This window comes from Acinonyx jubatus, chromosome A2 (genome assembly GCF_027475565.1).
Source record: "Acinonyx jubatus isolate Ajub_Pintada_27869175 chromosome A2, VMU_Ajub_asm_v1.0, whole genome shotgun sequence".
NCBI classification, from domain to species: Eukaryota; Metazoa; Chordata; class Mammalia; order Carnivora; family Felidae; genus Acinonyx; species Acinonyx jubatus.
The window spans coordinates 62,824,403-62,845,762 of NC_069383.1; the positions used below are offsets into that span (position 1 = coordinate 62,824,403).

Here is a 21,360-nt window from a genome sequence, read left to right on the forward strand (position 1 = left end):
TAAAAACCAATAGCGTGAAGGACAAAGCTCTGTGGGAGAACACAGATAGATGAAATTGGGTGGGTGGGTGGGTGAGTGCGGTACTATAGGAACATCTGTTAGTCAGATCGGGCTGCCATAACAGAATAGCACAGACAGGGTGACATCAACAACAGAAATTTGTTTCCTCAGTGTTCTGGAGGCTGGAAATTCAAGATCAGGTTGGTTTCTGACTTCTCTCCTTGGCTGAGATATGGCCACCTTCTCACTGTGTCCTCACCTTGCAATGCCCCTTGTGGCTCCTGCTCTTCTTAAAAGGACACCAGTCCTAGTGGATTAGGGCCCCATTCATGACTTCATTTAAGCTTAATTACCTCCTTTAAGGTAATATAGTCACATTTAGAGTTAGGGCTTTAACATAAATAAATTTGGGGGTACACAATTCAATCCATAATCCAAGGATTTGCTGAAGAGGTGAAATTTAAGCTAGTTCTGTAATCTAATTTGCTAAGAGTTTAATCCAGGTGACTTTTTTTTTTTTTGAGAGAGAGACAGAGAAAGAGGGAGAGCTCAAAGAGGGGAGGGGGCAGACGGGGAGAGAGAGAGAGAGAGAGAGAGAGAGAGAGAGAGAGAGAGAGAGAGAGAATCTTAAGCAGGCTCCACACTCAACACAGAGCCTTATGTGGGACTTCGGATAATGACCTGAGCGGAAATCAAGAGTTGGATGTTCAACCAACTGAACTACCCAGGTGCTCCCCCCAAGTGACATTTTTATCATATGTTCTCATTCACAGTGTTTCGGTTTTACAATAGTTTGATCTGTTTTTCACGCATACATTTACAGTTGAAACACAGCTTTTACACAAATCTACGACACATATTGTGGTTCTTACAAGTTCTGATGAAAGTGAAACTAAGGAAGAGAATGATAAAAATGCCATGCAGAGAGAGAGGCGTGTTAAGTCAACAAGCAGAAATGCCTCTAGTAAGTAATGGTCTTAGTTAAAAGCTAATGACAAGTAATACCTCCCATTCATTTTCCAGAACACTAACATTATTTATTTCAGGAATTTTTTTTATAAAGATCCCCTAAAATTATATAATGTGGTTTACAAATTATTCTTTTTCTTGCTAATCCATTGATTTCTTTGGTTTATATTCTAGAAAAATGATTCATGTTGTATAATGAACAAATGATATTTAAGGTGATCTCAGAGAAGCTTATGGTTGGAAGTGACCATTTTAAAGTTACATTTTATAACTCCCTGGTCGTCCAACATCTGCTCAAACTCTAAAAATAATAAGAAGCTCATTATTTCATACAGCCTTTCCTTTTCCATTCTGCTGTCTTTATAAGTCTTGTTCTATTTGATTAATATTCTGATTGTCTTTATAAAGGCCTTACAGATTTTACATTAGCTTTCTTTATGCCTTTGCCTTATGTAACATTAGCTATTCATCTTGTGAGATATCATTGCACTTGTTTATTTTGCAGAATATCATTGTAGATTACTGCAACATAGGAAAGCTGTCTTGATTTTAATTTATTCATACATCCAACTGCCTTACTAAACACTCATATTACGCTATTTTTATAGTTGGGTCTCTTTATTGGTTTTATAAATAAACAATACGTCTTGCCAATTTGTCTCTTCCTCTTACTTTCTCATTATAATAGTTAGCCTGTATTTACAACATATCAGCTCTAGACAAATATTATTTATATATTATTCAGTCCTTTCAATAGCTGTAGACAGTAACTGTTCTTATTTCCATTTTGCGGAAGTTACTAATCTGTACAGAGCCATAGATGGGTTATCTGTTCAGGCTGATAGACGTTGTAAAAGAAGAGAGATTTGAACCTGAGCAGTCTGACTATAGAGTCTCAGTTCTCAAACTTGGGTCCTCATTGTAATGGCTGGGACCTCCAGTGCAAAGTGTTTAGGCAGGGAATTATTTCTTAATGGTTTTAATGGAAATTCTTTTCATGTTTCACCATTAAGTATGATACTACAGTAGATTTCTGCTAGAAATCCTTCATCCAGTTGAAGAATTTTCCTTTTATTTGTTGATTTCTCAGAATTCTCTTTAGTTTTAAATTAGAAGTAGTTTTTAAATTTTATCAGTTTTTCAGCATTTATTGCTTCCTGCAGTTTCTGTTAATGTTTCCTTAGGCTAACTTTTTTAGAATGTTTTCAACAGAAAATGGTATCAGATCATTTTTTAACATTATTTTACACTGCATTCTTTATTATGTAATGTAATTATATAATTATGTAATATAATTCAATTAGTAGAGATACAAGTTTATTTATCCTGATGTAGTAATCTGTAACCACACTGCTGCATTTGATTTGCTAGCATTTCATTAAATGCTTATGTATTTTAATAAATAATATTGACTCAACGATTATGCCACTTCATCAAATGTTTTTAAAACTTTCATCTCTTTCTCTGCATTGCAAGAGTTTTGTAAAACAGTCTTTCCTTATTATTTGGTAATTTTTTTCCATTAGATCATCCTTCCTGGCATCATTTTTGGGGGCGACTTTGGATTATTTTTTTTCCTTTCATGGTAATTGTTCTATCAACTCCTCTATTTTTTCTTCCACCAGTTTAATCATTTATATTTTACAAAAAAAAATGTGTTTATCTCATCAAGATCTCAGACTTCTTAGTTTAAAATTATACATAGTATGTTTGTGTAAGTTAAATTTTTCTGGGGCACCTGAGTGACTCAGTTAATTAAGCATCTAACTCTTGATCTCAGCTCAGGCCTTAATCTCGGGGTCGTGAGTTCAAGCCCCGCATTGGACTCCATGCTGGGCATGAAGCCTACTAACATAAAATAAATAAGTAAAATATAATAAAAATTTTCTTCAGATTATCATTATGAGTTGCTCACATGTCCATTATTGACAACACTATGCTTTCTTTGCTGTGAGCTTCAGTGTATGAAGTGGTCAGTATTGTTTGTTGGCTATTTCTAACTCTTAAATAAAATTATTATTTATTGTTTTTTAACTTTTATAATGTTTAATATTCTATGTTCCTGTGTATCCAAAAAGATTATAAATCCCTTGAAGGCAGGGACTGTATGATGACTTATTATTACCACATTGATCCTAGTGTAATGGTATACATGCACCAGACATTATGTGAAGGAATGAATTACTTAATGTTAAATATAGTGGGAAGGGCAGAACATTAATAAATGTTACTAACATTTCCGTTTCTTTTTTGGTTGTTAGGTATAAAATTTCCGCCACCATCAACAGATCATTCACTGATTGGTGTGAACTTTACCCACGGTCCTGCTACTGTCAAAAAGTTCTTGGACACAACCAGTGACATCTCACGCTTCTCATTAAAAGCAGTTACCTCTCAGATGAATAATTCAGAGAAAGTTATTTCCCATCAGATATCAGGTTTTGAACATGCGGATCATACTATCACTACAAATCTCAGTCTGGAGGAACTGGTAGTTTCTGTGAAACACCCAAGTTCCTTAAGCATTAACCCAAACAGTTCCCATGGTAAAGCAAAGGATGTTATACCGAGTACCATCCAAACAGAGGCAGGAGGGCATCATTCTCAAATCAACAGGTCTGCCCAAGGTTACATGCAATTTAAGGATGAGTTTACATCATCAGTTACTAGAGCCATCACTGTTTTGCCGGAAAAGCCTGGATGGACCAAAATATCAACTTGTGCTGAATCGCCTTGTTTTCTTGGTGTTTCCTGTGTGCCAACTGCAGATGGTCATTTCCGATGTGGACGATGCCCCTTTGGATATTACGGAGATGGTATCAATTGCAGAGGTAGTATGAAAATTCTTTAGAAGATAGAAAGAAAACTAATTAGTTCACATTTAAGTAATTAAGAAGAGATTCTTTTTTATGTATTAATTTCTATTTACTTCATTTATTTCACCAATTTCTATTTATTTATTTATTGTTTGTGTATCCCCTCTTCACATTTCAAAAAAATTAACATGGGTGTTCCTGCATTATTTTTAGAAAGAACGTTTCTATTATATAGTACTATAAACTATATAATATAGTATAAATATGTTTTTGGGTATCTACTGTGTTCCAAGGTCTATAGAAACATTCTTTATCAATTATGTCATATAATCCATAAAGACTCCCTGTATTGAGTGTTATTTTTCCCATCATTCAGATGAGAACACAGAGCCTTAGAGGGCTAACTGACTTTCCTAGCATTAAGCAGCTAAAGAGATAAAATAAGGATGTGAATAACATTGTTGTCTGGGTTCTTTTCATCTCACAGTGGGCATTTAGCACTTTAAATTACTAATTCTGGCATATTTGCTTATTTGCATAAACTATGTTTCTCTGTATTTCTTCCAGCTCTTGAGGAAAAAACAAGTTGGGCATCACTTTAATTTTGAAAGGAGCGTTTACTTCTTTTCATAATTATCAGTATTGTTTTCCTAGATGCAACTCAAATTTTTAGCTTTAACACTGTTGAAGCTATTTTGTGTTGTTATTTTGTTATTACTGTTTTGTGTTGCTTGTGTTTTGATTTGTTTGAGACCAACTTAAGCAATAGAGCTGTTGGGATATTCCCTTGTTGTCGGTATTACTGAGAGGTACGTTGTTTGTTTGTTTGTTTGTAGGAATAGTGATAATAATGACTTTCAGGACTTATATGTTCATAATATAAAACTCCATATTAACAACCACATACTTTTTGGTCACCTCAGAAAAACATTAAATGCCTAATATTTAGAATATATCAAGCACTTCAAGAAGCTTAAGGAATACAAACCTGTAAACTTAAGATGTGGTCCTAGTATCTTGCTCTTTGAAATTCTGATTATTTCTGACATTTACCAGCATTTATCTGATCAGTATCTGGAACTTTATTGACCTCTGTGAAAAGACTGGAATCCCATTTCTGGTTAGCAGCCATCTTCAACATCAGGCCTCGCAAAGGGAGTAATTACCACCTATGACACTTATTTCTGACCATATTAATCATGTTCTTCAGTCATTCTAATAGTAAAACAAATATAAGGGGGAAAATAACTTTATGGATAAATGCAATGGTTATTGCTTTAATAAGCAGCGTCAAAATTTTCAAATTTCAGAGATTTTTACTTTTCTTACAAGTAAGTCTATGGGCAACATGTATCAACAATTCATCCTTTTTCCTTTGATTTTTGCAGCCATTTGTAGACACCCATGTGGGAAAAGCAGGGAGTGTGTTGCCCCAAACATATGCAAATGTAAACCTGGTTATGCTGGCTCTAACTGCCAAACTGGTAGGTATAGAACTTGTTAGTTTGCATAATGAATTTAATTGATACTTGATATTTCTAAAACCTAAGCTTTATTTTATACAGCTCTATGTCATCCTGATTGCAAAAACCATGGAAAATGTATTAAGCCTAACATTTGTGAATGTCCCCCAGGGCGTGCTGGAGCAACCTGTGATGAAGGTGATAATTCAAATTAAAAATCAAATAATAGAGCCAAGATAAAACACTTTTTTAAAGCTTTTTTAAAAAGATAATTCCGTTTTACTGTGTCTTTACTCATATATATTCATTAATGTTGGGGAGGATGTCTAAGCTTTTTAATGTTTTCTAAAAATAATTTATTTGAAGATTTTAAAAACTTCAATTTCATTAGAAATCCAAAGAGTAATAGCTTATTTGTCCTTGGTAAAATTGTCTTCGGAAATATCTTGGATATTTGGTTTTAAGGTGCCATATCCCTACATATATTTTAGCTTCAAGTAAAGGACACCTGATTATTGAATGACTTGTCAAACATGACTCCAAGAAAGTGCTAAATACCAAATAATTAGAAGATATTAGGTAATAAAAAGAATCCTAAAAAGTGATTTTTAAAAACATGTCTATAGGCACATAATTTTATTACTTTGGTTGAAATCTTAAGAGGGGAGTTTCTTAAATGACATTTTTTAAATATTTTAAAGAAACACATTTGTTATTTTTAATATTTTAAAGAATATACTTTGATAGACAGTACAGATAATTATTAATAATCTAAGAACCACACTAAATACTTCCATGGCAAGGCAAGGTACAAAATAACAAATTAAAGTAAATCCAGAGTGAACTAATAGAAACACGTAATATCGATGACATAGGAAAATAATTATGGAAATATAGAAGTATTCTATTTTTAGGGGAGGAGTGTGTGTCTCACTTTGCAGAAGAAACCTAACATGGTATATTTCCATTCAGTTAACCAACAGTTTTATAAACCAAAACATGATGATGACTTGTTGGTGTTTTGAGAGTATCAACTTGTATAGTCAATCCCACAGAACTAAATTTCATAGTAAAAGCAAGCCAAGTTTATTATAAGTTGCTTTTACAACACAGTTTATTGTGGCTATGATTCATAAATATAAACAGACATATTCTTAATTAGGATCTGACTTAATAACATAATTTTTGTCTGTAGAACATTGTAGTCCACCTTGTCGACATGGTGGCACCTGCTTGGCTGGAAATCTCTGCACTTGTCCTTATGGTTTTGTAGGACCAAGGTGTGAAACAAGTAAGCAAAACTCTCTTGCAGCCTAATGTAATGAAACTGCTCCTTTTAATAGTTGATGCCTTTAATACTAAGGTAAACCCAAGCACTAAAAAATATACATTCCTGGGGCACCTGGGTGGCTCAGTCAATTAAGCATTCGACTTCAGCTCAGGTCATGATCTTGTAGTTCATAAGTTCGAGCCTCGTGTCAGGCTCTGTGCTGACAGCTCAGAGCCTGGAGCCTGCTTCAGACTGTGTCTCCCTCTTTCTCTACCCCTCCACCACTCACGTTCTGTCTCTCTCTCAAAAATAAATAAACATTAAAAAAACGAACAAACATACATTCATGATTTATTATGACAGTTGTTATTCTGTATGCCACTGGGAACACTGGATTCCAGTACTAAGATAAAGAAGTTTGTTCTTGTAAACAACTCTCTCCTTACCCTATCCATGACCATTTCTTTGAGATAATAAGAATTCCAGTTTGTAGATTTGCCTATAAGTTTATCTTGTTTATTTATATCTAAAATTATTTTCATTAGTAACTAATAATTTTCTTAAATAGCCAACTCTTATTTACCATTCAGCTCAATGATTTTCTTCTTTCCCCAACTCTGTTACCAAAAAGTAACTGAATGTGACAATTGGAGACCATTTAAAGCCAAAGAATAGGTTATTTTTATTTTTCTCTCTGAATTTATTCATTAGAGGATATGATTGGCAGTTATGAGCTACCTAGATAATACCCAATAACATGACCAATTCTAAGCCTAATTTAGCTTGCTTTTATTTTTATTCTGTGATCTTAGTGATTTGTAACAGGCACTGTGAAAATGGAGGTGAATGTCTTACACCAGATATTTGCCAGTGCAAGCCTGGCTGGTCGGGACCTACTTGTGGTACAGGTAAAATCAGGATTTTTTTCAATGAATAAGTCAGGTAAAAAAAAATGTTAAATGCACCAATGTCCTAAACCAGCACCCAAAAGCATTAAACTAATCTGACAAGATTAGTATGAAGTTTTAATAAAAGTATCTTTTATTTTTATTCTTTTTCTTCCTGTATCAGGCCATAGAGTATATTTCAGCTTTAGTGTTATCTAGCCCAACCAGTACTTCTTTTTTTTGTTTTTTATGCCTTTATATTCTCATCATCCACTTGCCTTATAATGGAGAGAAATAAATATGTGTTACATCTCAATCTTCAATCTCTTTCAAGTTTTTTTTTATCACAGCACAGACATTCTGTTTCAAGAAACATTCAAGCAGTTGAGTTAAATGACACCATCACTCTATTCCATTTCTTTATCAGAGTATCAGGCTTAATTTTTTGCCAGCAATGTTTGCAGTTATCTGTGTTTAATTTATTCCATTGTGATCTAATGACTTTTCTCAACATAAGTTTAACTTAATGTTTATAGTTTGCGAACTATGTGTGAAGCATGATCCAAGGGGAAACAAAGATCAATTTGATTTTTGCTTTGACTTCAAGTAGCATGTCATTAGTGAAGAAGACACAGGATACAATAATTTTAAATGTCTGTGGTACAAGTTGGATTATAATAAGTAATGTAATTAATGCACAGTTCCTTGGAAGCAGAGAAGACAGAAATTCATTCTGGCAAGTGCAGTTTGGAAGAAGATAGTATTGAGGTAGACTTTGGAGAATGGGTAAAGTCTGAGTTGGAAAATGGAATTAGGGGTGCCTCTCAAAGGGGAACAAAGGTAAAGAAGCTAAGCAGAATGCTTTTGAGTGTGCTAGGACTTGAGCACAGTGTTCCTATTTGAATTGAGATGGAGGCCTAAAGAAGTGTATTTGAGTGGATTACAGACTGTCCAGTTAGTGCTGCTGAAATGTCTTCTAATTTCCCATCATTGTTTTCAGCTTGCAGAGGGCATTCTGAATTCTAATCATAACCTCCATATTCTTAGCTTGGTGTTGTTTGTAAACTTAATGAACAGACTTTCAAAGCTATTATCCACTTATTTTATTCCTCTTATGTTTGGCAAAGTCAAATTAATTATAGGTTATGGCTTTTCCTTGCAGTAAAAATAAAATATTTCATTAGGCACCATTTTGTACTTCAGTGCAGCTTTCATTTTTTAAATAATAAAACTTTTATGGTCTCTCTTCTCCCTGCTGTTCATTAGCTTTGTGTGACCCTGTTTGCCTCAATGGTGGTTCCTGTGATAAGCCAAACACTTGCTTCTGTCCAAATGGATTCTTTGGTGCGCAGTGTCAGAATGGTAATTATTCTTTCTTTATGAATACAAAGAGAAAGGCATAAACAGAACTCTGAGTAAACACAAGACAAGTCTCAAAGGGGACAGTGCTATTTTTTTCTCTCTTTCTTGTGATGTTACAGTTGTGGCTGCTTAATGACCAGATCCTGAAAATGTATGAGTTATTATATAAAATATTTATATTTGGGGTGCCTGGGTGTCTCAGTTGGTTGAGCATCCGACTTCAGCTCAGGTCATGACCTCACAGCTTGTGAGTTCGAGCCCCGTGTCAGGCTCTGTGCTGACAGCTCAGAGCCTGGTGCCTGCTTCAGAATCTGTGCCTCCCTCTCCCTCTGCCCCAACCCACTCGCATTCTGTCTCTGTCTCTTTCAAAAATAAATAAACATTAAAAAAATTTAAATAAAATACTTACATTTATTCACTATACATTAGGCTCCCAATTTTGGCACTTGTCCATGCAGTTTTGTAGGATCAAGGTGTGAACCAAATAAGCAAAATTCTCTTGGAGTCTGTTGCATGCAGTGGTGTCATTTTTTCTGCCCTCACAGCAAAAATGTTTGATTTATGGTCCATTAATGCCCACTATTACCTCATGATCTCTCAACATTAGTTTTATTAAACACTTGTGAAAAGTTAGCTATGCACAGCATTGGGCAAGGTAATATCAGGTCATACAGATGCATCGTTCCCCCCCCCTTCGTGGCCTGCTATTTCAATACTTTTGCTGATATAGAAATGTGATGGATTTTTTCAGAATAATGAGCATGTCCTGAGGATGACAGTGTAGGTATGAGTTAATGTCAATAAATGAAATTTAAAATGTATTTTCCACATCTTCGTATCTTTGAACTTTTGCAAAATGCAGAATAGATTTTTTAGTAAAATGTGTCAGAGGCTGTCCTAATTTAATTCCTAAAACATATTCTTTTTGGGGCATGTTATACTTTGAAGTGATTTAATTTCTTTTATTTGGAGGTTGACTGGGATTCTTAGGTTGCAGATGAGGTAGAGAACAAACTACCACTGAAGTACAGGCGTAGCAAATGAGTTCCTCTAGTTAAGATTTCCTTCAAGGAACCACTTTGTGAAATGGGAAGATGTAAAAACCACGTTAAAGCAAACCTTGAAAACCAAGTGACTATGTCTAACCCCATATTTCTGAGTTATAGGTATAGTTTTGACTCAGAATTTAAGACGGATATAAAAGCTGATATCTCTCATGCTCCTTGCAGTAGATGTAAGATATAGTGAGAAAATGTCTCTAAAACTTATGTGCCAGCAGTATTACTGAGAAAGGAGGAAATCTCTAAATTATTAAGTATTGAACTAAAAAGTATCTGTTGAACATATGTTAAAAGGTTTTGGAATTAGCTAGCCTCTAAAACCTCCTAGCTGGCATGGATTTTGAAATCAAAGTCTCCAGCATCAGACTTCCTGACTTTTTAGATTTGAACCACACAGTTGCCATAAGGAGCGAGACGTACATACTGTAAGTGCATGGCTGGCTACCATGAATAATAGTACAATTGTTTTTAAGAAATGCTACAGGAGATGCAGAAGAAATAAAAAAACATTAGCTTTATTCTTATCAGATCACATCCTCTCATGAGCCTCTGTGAGCCCAAATGGTGGGAAGGGAAAATGGTATACACATTCAAAGTCACTGAATAAAAATAGGCAGAAAATGGATAAAATATTTATCCACACAAGATATTGTGTGTTCTATAGGATTTCAAATGAGGAAGATAAAAATTGAACTAGAGACATAACGGAAGAGTTAAACTACTCCATTCATAATCAAGGCTTATAATGTGTCACTGGAGAGTTGTCTAAATACATTTTATATCCTTCAATTCCTTGAATGTCATGAGTCCATTCCACATGGTAGGTGAGGCTGGATTACTTAGCTCCCTTTGCCGTCTCATGGAATATCTGTGTGAGGCCTAGAGAATATATAGGTATATATGTAGGTGGATTTTCTCCTAAACTTCCTTTTCCTAAAATGGGACTAGATGTGGAGAAGATCAAACCTTTATATTAATATATAATCTCTTTATATTACTTTATTTACATATGTTTTGTTGTGTAAATGTAGTATTTATCTCTACACTCAAGTTTTGTGGTATGGATGAGTATTGATTATAGCAACGTTACCCATTATATATTGGTTTTTTATTTTTGTTTTAGTTTTAAATTTCTAACCATAAGTATTTCCTACTGTGTTTTTGCAATAGAACAAATACATTTTTTTCTAATACTAGAAATGATCGTAAGTTGTATTAAGACTAGGAAGCAGAAAATGTACTTTTTATAAAAAGTACCAAATAAACACCAGAGAAAGTAGACTGAAGCATTAATCAGAAAAGGTTCAAATTAAAAGAGTGGAAATTATCCATTTGCTAAAATCATTCAGTTATTTTGTTTTTATACATAAAGTACTAAATTATTTTCAGTTTTGAATCCATTTGAAATTAGTTGATTTCTTTTCTTAGACTGGAAATAAAGTAGCTCTTAAAGATAGATCTAATTCAAAACTGGGAATTAGTCTACGATAGCCTTGGTACCAAAATCAGTTAATTTGACATTTGTTTTTAAAATACAAATTAAAATCCATTTAATTATCATTTAGAGAAAAAAATAAATTTCTAGTTAGGCGGGTTTGCCTATGTATTATTTTTTTAAATAAAGGCATTTATTGTCATATCTGCAAGAAACATGAAGCAATATAAATCTTCTCATAAAAGATGATAAATATTAACTTCTGAATTCCATGAAGCAGAAGCATATACATAGAAGATACTAGTACAATGTAGTCAAGGTTATCTGATAAATATTCCTAACAAAGCCAGGGATTTATTGTTAAAAGGATTTTTCACTAAGTTTTTTAGGAGTAAGTCACATACTAAGCTCTGCCTTTATGACCTCAGTTAGGTATTCAAAAGTCAACTAAAAATTATTTTCTAAAAATCATATGATATATTGTTGGGATTTTTCTATTTTCCACAGGAATAGGTGCATTTCTTATTTTGAGCTAGGTTATGACTCACTTTCTTGGTTCTGCCTGGATCATTTTACTCTTTACTTCTAAGAAAGGTGAATCATAAGATAAGGTTTGTGATTTAAGCACTATAATATCAAAGATGCCATTTGTTATGAATACTTCATCAATACCTTTCAAATTGTGCTAATCCACTAGCTGCTTAAAGCTATAAGCATTGGATTTTATGATTTAGAAAGGATAGTGCTAATGATTTGCAGATGTGATCTTTTATTTTAATAGCACATTTCTCTGCCTTATGGCCCCATAGATAACAAGCACATGATGTAATATGTAATATATAATAATTGAATATGGAGTATTCTCAGATTGCTGCCATGTGTTCTTTTAGCTATCTGTCACCCTCCCTGTAAGAATGGTGGCCGCTGCATGAGAAATAATGTGTGCACCTGTCGTGAAGGATACACTGGTAGGAGATGCCAAAAAAGTAAGATACCACTAAATGTGTTTTTTAACTACAGGTAAAGCAAACACATTAAATAGCTAAACTATTGCCATTTGAGGGCTGATATTTCATGCTTTTACCTTAAGGTATCTGTGATCCCATGTGCATGAATGGAGGAAAATGTGTAGGACCAAACATTTGCTCTTGTCCTTCTGGTTGGAGAGGGAAACAATGCAACACACGTAAGAAGAATACTCTTAAAAAAAATTTTTTTATGTTTATTTGCTTTAAACGTTAAAGAGAGAGACAGAGTATAAGTGGGGAGAGGTGCAGAGAGAGAGGGAGACATAGAATCTGAAGTAGGCTCCAGGCTCTGAGCTGTCAGCACAGACCCCAAAGCGGAACCCAAACTTCACGAACCCGTGAGATCATGACCTGAGCGAAGTCGGACACTTAACCATCTGAGCCACCCAGGAGCCCCAAGAGGAATACTCTTAAATGCTACATCCACATGAGAACATCAAGCAGAATTTACTACACAGGGCATTTTCTTTGTTTTGTTTTGTTTTGTTTTTATTTTTGATTCTTTGTTCCTACTTTAGGGGATTTTTTTTGTGAACTGGAGTGAAATGCCAACTGCTCTGAATTCATTTCTTCAGGCTAGCAGAGAAAGAGGATATGCTGTATTTTCCAGTCTGTCCACTGTGATTGCCACGATAAATGACAAGTTCTTTAAGTCCTGTCTCCCTCTCTAAGGAAGGGTCAGGGGAAGGTGTAAAAAATTCCTGATTACGGGGCACCTGGGTGGCTGGGTTGAGCGTCCAGCTTTGATTGAGGTCATGATCTCACAGTTTGTGAGTTCGAGCCCTACCTCGGGCTCTCCACTGTCAGCACAGAGCCCACTTCAGATCTTCTGTTCCCCTCTCTCTCTCTGCCCCTCCCCCACTCACGTGCGCTCTCTCTTAAAAATAAAAATAAATCGTTAAAAAAAAAATTACAGATTCCATGACTGCATCTCAGACCAACCAATTCAGAACCTTCCAAGGTGGGTCACACTACTTTCAACTCTGGCTAGTTTTAGAGTTGATAACAGCTCTCCTCATTCAAACGTTTCATTTTTTCCCCTTTTTATAAATTACTCTATAAAATTAGCAGCTATTATAATGTGCTGGTCAAGGTGAAAAATAAGACGTAACACCAATGTCCCACAAATTGAGGAAAAGTTAAATCACGATGCATTCGATCAGTGGAACACTATACAACCATTAAAATCACCTTATTCAAGAATCAGCAGTGACATTGGAAAATGTTCTTGATAAAATGTTAACGGAAAAGCTCCTTTAAGTCATTAACTTTTAACTGTTTCTCTTTTTTTTCTTCAGTGAAATTTTTTGTGGTTTATGTGAGTACTTGACTGGCAAATTAAATTGTTAACTTCTTTGTATTTCTATTTGCAGCTCTCTGCTTTCAGAAATGTAAAAATGGTGGTGAATGTATAGCTCCCAGTATATGCCACTGTCCTACCGCATGGGAAGGAGTGCAGTGTCAAATACGTAAGCCTACAAAATTTGTTTTTTACTCTATGTTCTGAACCTGAATCTGTTACAGTTATTAAACAAAGTATAATGTGAGGAGAAATCATAGAGAAAAAAAAATCCCATAATGCTTATACATTAAAAAAAAGGGTTTTGGAAATAAAAGGAAATCTTCATTCATTGTTATATCCATTTAAAAGAAGAAAATTTGGTAAAATATGTTAATATTTTGTCTGACACAGATAACTCCAAATTATGGTCTCTGGGCTGCCTTGGAAGTTCTCTCAGGTGTGAAGAAGGTTTTTAGCATAAACTTTAAATATTTTTTCAGATTATGAGAAAGATACATACCACTCATGAAAATCATGGAAAATATGAAAAAGTTCCAAAAACTAAATTGTCCCACATTCTACCATCCAAAAGAAATTCCTGTTGTGATTTTAGTATTTTAATATATTTCCCTTTTGTTTTAGTTAAAAATTTTACATTCATGCGGCCTCAGGGTATTGAGGAAGATCAATGATCTAATATTGAAATTTATGAAAACTTGAAATAACATGTTAAAATATTAACAAAGATTGGCTTCATGAGAAAAACTAGAAGTCTCACCCTCCAAATATTTTCAATTGATCAATAATTATATCATCTTAAAACTGGTGATCCAAGTGTATTGTAAACTGAAATTATACAGTTGCAAAATGACCATGTGTTTTTACAAAAAATACCTGCCCTGCTTTTTGATGTCTTATGAACCACACTTGTTTCCATATATCACAGATTTCACATATAATTTTCATGACTTTTAGAGTGTATTTTATTAGTAAGTGCTATTACAATTTATACATTTTTCATCTTAGGAAAATATCATCAAAGAATTCACTTCTAATACTTAAGAAATATGTGCTCAAAAATCACTAATTCTCATTGGGAGTTATATGCGATAAAATGGTAGAAAAAAGAGCCATCACCCTTAATTTGGGCTGCTTATTCTGGAGAGAGGTCTTTGTGGACCATGAAAGAGAATGATGAGATATTAGAAGCACGTTAATGTGGAAACGTGCTCCAGTAAGTGTGGATTGAGGTACTCTGAGTACAGCCTGAAGATGTGCACTTTATTTTTGCACCTTGAAGCACTTCTGTGTGAATTTTTCAAAGTCCCTTTCCTCAAAATACTTAATTTCCAACTTCCAGAAACTCTATATATTGACATTATTTGACCAAGATGTCTGCTGCCGTCTGCTGGAGAGCTATTGTAACAAATATGCAAATCTATGATGTCTGTGGTGTGAAAAGTACTCCCTCAGCTGTGGGGCTTTGTGTATTGCACAGCCTGCCCAGCTACACATGGCATCACTGATAAAAACGTAATCTTTTAATGCTGCACTTCCACCAAAGAGAATATTGTTCTTGAATTTTGCAAGCTTTCAATATGAACTCTGGAAGCAGATACCTCTCTCATGAAAAATAACTGTATTGTATGTAATTTTATATTATACGTATTTTCACTTAATATGACTTAAAAGCATTTTCTGTGTCCTTCAACACATAACTTTGAACAAAATCTTATATAATCTATGCCACTGTATGTATATCTATTCTATATATATAATATATAGATAGATATATAATTCACTTGACTTTTTCCCTTATGTTGAACATTGTAGTCATTTACAAGTTATTACTATAATAAGCATTTTCTTTCTATAAGTAGGTAGGTAGATAGATGATAACATAGGTGGATACATTAGGTAGATGATAGATAACTAGACTGATTCTGAATTATATTGAGATAGATATAGGTATTTTTAAATTTCATGAGGAGAGATCCTGAGGAAGAAATTGCTGGTGTAAAAATCTTTAGGAAGTTTCTAATACAGTTGTTTCACATTAAACTTCCAATGATAGCATATTAAATTGTCAGTTTTCTATACACTGGCCAGTACTGCATTGTGTCTTTTAAATCTTTGCTAAATTATTAAGCAAATTATGAATGCTTATATTACTGATTTGAATCTCCTCTCTAAACAAAACAAAAACATATAGCCACTGTTTAAAAGGTAGCCAATGAAAATTTTGTTTGCTTTAATAATATCTTTATAGAATTGTGAAACTGTTGTGTTGAGTTTTGGGTGTTTTGTTTTTTGATGTGTGTGAGTATGTGTGTCTGTGTGTTTTGGCTGCACAAGAATGGGAGTACCATTGGTCATTCATAAAATCTTAATGACCATGCTTCAGACCACCAGAAGAGAATATGTCACAAGCATTTGTGTCAAAGAATGGTCATTGTAATTTTTTTTTTATATTCCAGCAATTTGCAAACTAAAGTGTCTTTATGGAGGCAGATGTGTATTTCCTAATGTGTGTTCTTGTCGCAATGGATATTCTGGACCCAAATGTGAAAAGAAAGTACAGGTATTTTAAATTTTAAATGGAAAATAAATATTAGATATTGCTATCTGCTATCTACTCAGATATTTTGCTTAGCAATTGACATCTATGTGTTATTGTTTGATTTTCATTGATTTCCAAATAAAAAACATGCACAGATTTACTATTTGCCTCTGAAACTAAAAACAGTATCGTTTTTATGTCATTGTAGTTACCTTATTATTCAGAATTCTGATGTTCACTTAAAGGATTTCAATGTGTAGATATGACTTCCAAGTGTAATACTATTCTATTTTATGGCACTGGAACTGAAAGAGAATAATATTCCTCAAAAGGGACTTAAGACACCACAAATATTTTTTTATATATAATTTATTGTCACATTGGTTCCATACAACACCCAGTGCTCATCCGAACAGGTGCCCTCCTCAATGCCCATCACCCACTTTCCCCTCCCCGCCACCCCCATCAACCCTCAGTTTGTTCTCAGTATTTAAGAGTCTCTTATGGTTTGCCTCCTTCCCTCTCTGTAACTTTTTTTTTTTCTCCCTTCCCTTCCCCTCTGATCTTCTGTTAAGTTTCTCAGGATCTACATATGAGTGAAAACATATGATATCTGTCTTTCTCTGTGTGACTTATTTCACTTAGCATAACACTCTCCGGCTCCATCCACATTGCTACAAAGGGCCATATTTCATTCTTTCTCATTGCCAAGTAGTATTCCATTGTATATATAAACCATATCTTCTTTATCCATTCGTCAGTTGATGGACATTTAGGCTCTTTCCATAACTTGGCTATTGTTGAAAGTGCTGCTATAAACATTGGGGTACAAGTGCCCCTATGCATCAGCACTCCTGTATCCCTTGGGTAAATTCCTAGCAGTGCTATTGCTGGGTCATAGGGTAGATCTATTTTTAATTTTTTGAGGAACCTCCACACTGTTTTCCAGAGTGGCTGCACCGATTTGCATTCCCACCAACAGTGCAAGAGGGTTCCCGTTTCTCCACATCCTCTCCAGCATCTCCTGATTTGTCTCCTGATTTGTTCATTTTGGCCACTCTGACTGGCGTGAGGTGATATCTGAGTGTGGTTTTGATTTGTATTTCCCTGATGAGGAGTGATATTGAGCATTTTTCATGTGTCTGTTGGCCATCTGGATGTCTTCTTTAGGAAAGAAGACACCACAAATATTTGACACCACAGTATTTGACACCACAAATTTGGTCAAATACTAGATAAAAAGACTACCCTCACCCCTCCCTCCAGTTTATTTAAATCCACCACTTTTAAATCCACTGCTTCACTGATTTGAGGATGTGTGTGCCAAAAAAGCCTTATCTGTCCTCACTCTTTTCCTAGATAGTAGTTCTTGCTCTTTATTTGCTTCCTGTTAAAATCTGTTTCAGGGAAAGCAATAAAAAACTCTTCATATCATTAGGATTAGGATTTATTTTTACTTAAGAAATCAAGAAAGCAAAGGAAAAATAGACACTTTCTTAGAGTTCCTGAAATTGCCCCACACTTCCTTAGAAGGCTAGTGCTACATAAACATCTTTTTTAAAAGTTTCTGTGATCAAATCTGTACTAAGATTAAACTGTATTTTATTTTGTCTCCAGTCTTAAATTTCTAAATATCAACAGCCTAGGAATTTTTCAGTCCTAATTCCTACATGTACAAGGGTGGTGCTAATCTCTCTCTTTCTCTCTCTCTCTCTCTCTCTCTCTCTCTCTCTCTCTCTCTCTCTCACACACACACACACACACACACACACACACACAAATGCAGCAGAGCTCTCAAAAATCTCTTAATGTTAATCTGTATTAGGTTTTTGTTTAATGTTTATTTATTTATTTTGAGAAAAAGAGAGGCAGAGAGAGAAAGGGAAAGAGAGAATCCTAAGCAGACTCCACGCTGTCAGCACAGTCCCGACATGGGGCCAAAATCCAGAGCCAGATGCTTAACCGACTGAGCCACCCAGGCGCCCCTAATCTGTATTGGTTTTAATTTTAAAAGCAATTATATGCTATTTAGCACTTCAGAAAGCCCAAGGGTTGTGAGTATCAAAGTATCCTGGAGTCCTGTAATTTGAAAAATGATAAGGAATTTTCTTTTTGAAGCGTGATACTGGATCAGTCTAGCTTAGAGGCAAAGTGGACGTGCACATGTGTTTCTCCTTGCACTGGTATGCATCCTGGTTGGATATGGCCTCCATTTTGAAAACACAAACAAAAACAAGTTCATAACAGTACTGTGGTTTGAAAACCAGAAAACAAAAGCTATTGAGTGCCTGTTTGATCAGCTGTTGTTGAGAACAATAAAAACAATAAAAATGTGAATTCCCTGGTTCAAAGGCAGCTTTTACACTTGTATTATTTCATTTTATTTGAGATTTTTATGGCACAGAAAGTTCCATGAGCTCAAAAGCTTTCAACTCCACTTTGACATACTAAATTAGGTGATTTCTCTGTAATCTATTTTTATCTATTTCTTTACTACCTGAATCCTTCCTCAGATAATCTTCATCTCCTCTAATGGGGACGCTTCTCAGACTGCACCTGGAGCCATTTTAAGGAAGGAAAGAACAGAGAGTCATGGAGAAGGAATAGGAAAACAAAATGAGACTAGCTCAGGGACCACATGTCCTGAATACTATAACCTGTTCGTCCAAATTCTCGACTTCAATTCTCACTTGAGCTTTATTCAGTTGTTCATTGGTGTCATTGCTTTTATTTATTTATTTATTTATTTACTTACTTACTTACTTACTTGCTTATTTTTCCTTGGGCTCCAAAACATAGGGTAAAAAACAAATTTTTAGGCAGGAAAAAAATAATAAAACAACTACCGTTTTGGGTATTCAGAACCCTCCCTGGCTCCTCCCAGCTCCCTTCAGGCCTACCTTCCTGGCCCTTCTTCAAGCATCCTGAGGTACTGAGGGGAAAAAAGAAATGGAAGATAATGATTAGGTTGGGTTGCTAGAATTTCAATGAAAACAACAGCAGAGAATTACTAGCCAGAAACAAAGAATACAAAGAAAGGAGAAATGGGCAAAAGAGGTGCTAAAGAGGGGTAGGTGGCTTTAAGAGGCCTCAGAACTTGCTGCCCAGCTGCTAATTACATTTAGCATTGGACCTGCCACTTGTTCACTCTGTGACCTTCAGCAAGATATTGAACCCCTCTAAGTCTCAGCTTCTTCATCTGTCATATGGTGCTAATAACACTTAATCATAGGGTTGTTAAAGGACTAACTATGTTCACATATGTGCCTGGTGTGTAGAAAACACTATGTCAGTTTGTTACTGGTTATTACATTGAATAGAGGAATAGAGAGCCATGGAGAAGGAAAAGGATGAGGAAAAAGACTGGAGAGAAATGTTGCAACGCATTGAAAACAGTCTTTTCCTGAAGGGTATCAGGAAAAAACGTGCTTGGTTTTATTGAGCAGGGATGTTTCTTGAATGTAATTTTTCTTCAAGGTGGAGTCAAGTAATATCCAAGCTCCATTTAGTCACAACTATTTTGATACTTAAATATAATCTGGGCGCACCTGGGTGGCTCAGTCGGTTAAGTGTCCAACTTCAGCTCAGGTCATAATCTCATGGTTCGTGGGTTTGAGCCCTGTGTCAGGCTCTCTGCTGACAGCTCAGAGCTTGGAGCCTGCTCTGGATTGTGTGTCTCCCTCTCTGCCCCTCCCCTGCTTGTGTTCTTTCTCTTTCTCAAAAATAAATAAACATTAAAAGAATTAAATAAATAAGTAAGATCTGGATTAGACCTCAGTTTTATGAAAGCAGTATTTGGTCTCTAGTAGTAAATGTAGAACCAAAGCTTTATGTATCACGTCAGAGAGGAAGAGGTAGCAAACAATGAATAAGGGTCAAGTGGTTTTCCTGTATTCATTGAAACTTGGTTTCCCACTTCTTACTACAGACAAAACGCCATTAATATCAAGTATATCACAAGCCTGTCTTAAGAATGGAAATTTTATTCAGAAAAAGTTGAAGATAACTACTTGAAGTTTATTTGAACATCATTTTTAAAATTATTTTGAAGACTGAAGAAACTAATCAAATGTAGAATGCTGTTATCTGGTCATTGTTAGAGAAAAGCAAAGAAGAAATCCAGGTCATTTGAATTGACTTTGAAATGTGATTTGATATTTACGTATTGAGATGATGCATCCGATATTCAAGACATTCACATTATCTAATAAACTGAATATCTCCCAATTCTTACCGTGATGGTTGGTGTCTTTATCATTAGGGATCAGTCAGCATAACAGAAACCATGTGATGTACCCAGATATAAAGTATTTAAAGCAGAATTAGGAAATCTCAGGATTGTTGGAAGGGTTGGGGGTAAGGGTGGGGACAGGAGGAGGTAGAGGTCGGGAAAGCAACTGCTGAAGGTCAGAGAGGTTGTTTCTGAAGATGTTAGCCTAAAGCACCAAGCAGATTTCAGCTTTCTTGGAGCTGCTGCAATACTTGACAATCTTCAGAAACTCCACTGACTGTCTCAAGCTGTCATTACAGAAAATTTGCTGGGAAGCCACTGTGAATCTTTTATCTATCCAAATATCTAGCTGCAAACACCTCTGAAAAAAATGACTTCCCACTTCCATCTTCTCTCTCTCTCTGGAAAGCTTTTCTCACTGGCAAACCCTAACCCAGAAACACACAGAGAAGGGGGTTCTGGAAAATGTAGTCCTAGCCTTAGAAGTAACTGACAGTAGTACCAGGGAGACAACAGTGAGCTAACAAAAGATATACCCTGCATCTTGTGGCTTTGGACCATATTCCAGAGATCAAGCCATCATTTTTCTGTGATAAAAACACCATATTTAGTTTTGCCTATTTTCCGCCTCCAGTCTTTCTACTTCTCTGACCTGTACCATTTCTGGACAAGTTGAAAGGAATAATGAAATTCTGGTTTTAGAAGATTTACTTGCTCATTGTGTTTAGATGTAAAAAGGACATGAAGATGTCTGTTTCACTTTCCATTCTTTTGGTACCATGATCTATTTGGGTGTAGAAGCAAGAGACAAAAGATCACAAAATCAAGCCTTTCTATAAATAATGAAAGAGGGGTCCCTGGGTGGCTCAGTCAATTAAGCCTCCAACTTCAGCTCAGATCGTGATCTCATGGTTGATGGGTTCGAGCCCTACGCCAGGCTCTGTGCTGACAGCTCAGAGCCTGGAGCCTGGTTCAGATTCTGTCTCCCCCTCTCTC

At 35.2% G+C, this 21,360-nt stretch overlaps 1 protein-coding gene across 4 annotated transcripts in view; it reads left to right on the forward strand.

Moving 5' to 3' along the window:
* VWDE (von Willebrand factor D and EGF domains) overlaps positions 1 to 20,360 on the forward strand; it is a 77,521-nt gene extending 57,161 nt beyond the window's left edge. The window contains exons 20-31 of one of the 4 annotated variants that reach the window (XM_027071977.2): positions 824 to 964; positions 3,231 to 3,800; positions 5,174 to 5,269; positions 5,351 to 5,446; positions 6,444 to 6,539; positions 7,331 to 7,426; positions 8,672 to 8,767; positions 12,154 to 12,249; positions 12,354 to 12,449; positions 13,665 to 13,760; positions 16,051 to 16,154; positions 20,062 to 20,360. In XM_027071977.2, coding sequence (XP_026927778.1) covers positions 824 to 964; positions 3,231 to 3,800; positions 5,174 to 5,269; positions 5,351 to 5,446; positions 6,444 to 6,539; positions 7,331 to 7,426; positions 8,672 to 8,767; positions 12,154 to 12,249; positions 12,354 to 12,449; positions 13,665 to 13,760; positions 16,051 to 16,154; positions 20,062 to 20,076 — 1,598 coding nt within the window. In that variant the 3' untranslated portion in view covers positions 20,077 to 20,360. The remainder of the gene's footprint in view (positions 1 to 823; positions 965 to 3,230; positions 3,801 to 5,173; positions 5,270 to 5,350; positions 5,447 to 6,443; positions 6,540 to 7,330; positions 7,427 to 8,671; positions 8,768 to 12,153; positions 12,250 to 12,353; positions 12,450 to 13,664; positions 13,761 to 16,050; positions 16,155 to 20,061) is intronic. The other 3 variants (XM_053218404.1, XM_027071979.2, XM_053218406.1) reach the window with 3 other exon arrangements.
* The last annotated feature ends 1,000 nt before the right edge of the window (positions 20,361 to 21,360 follow it).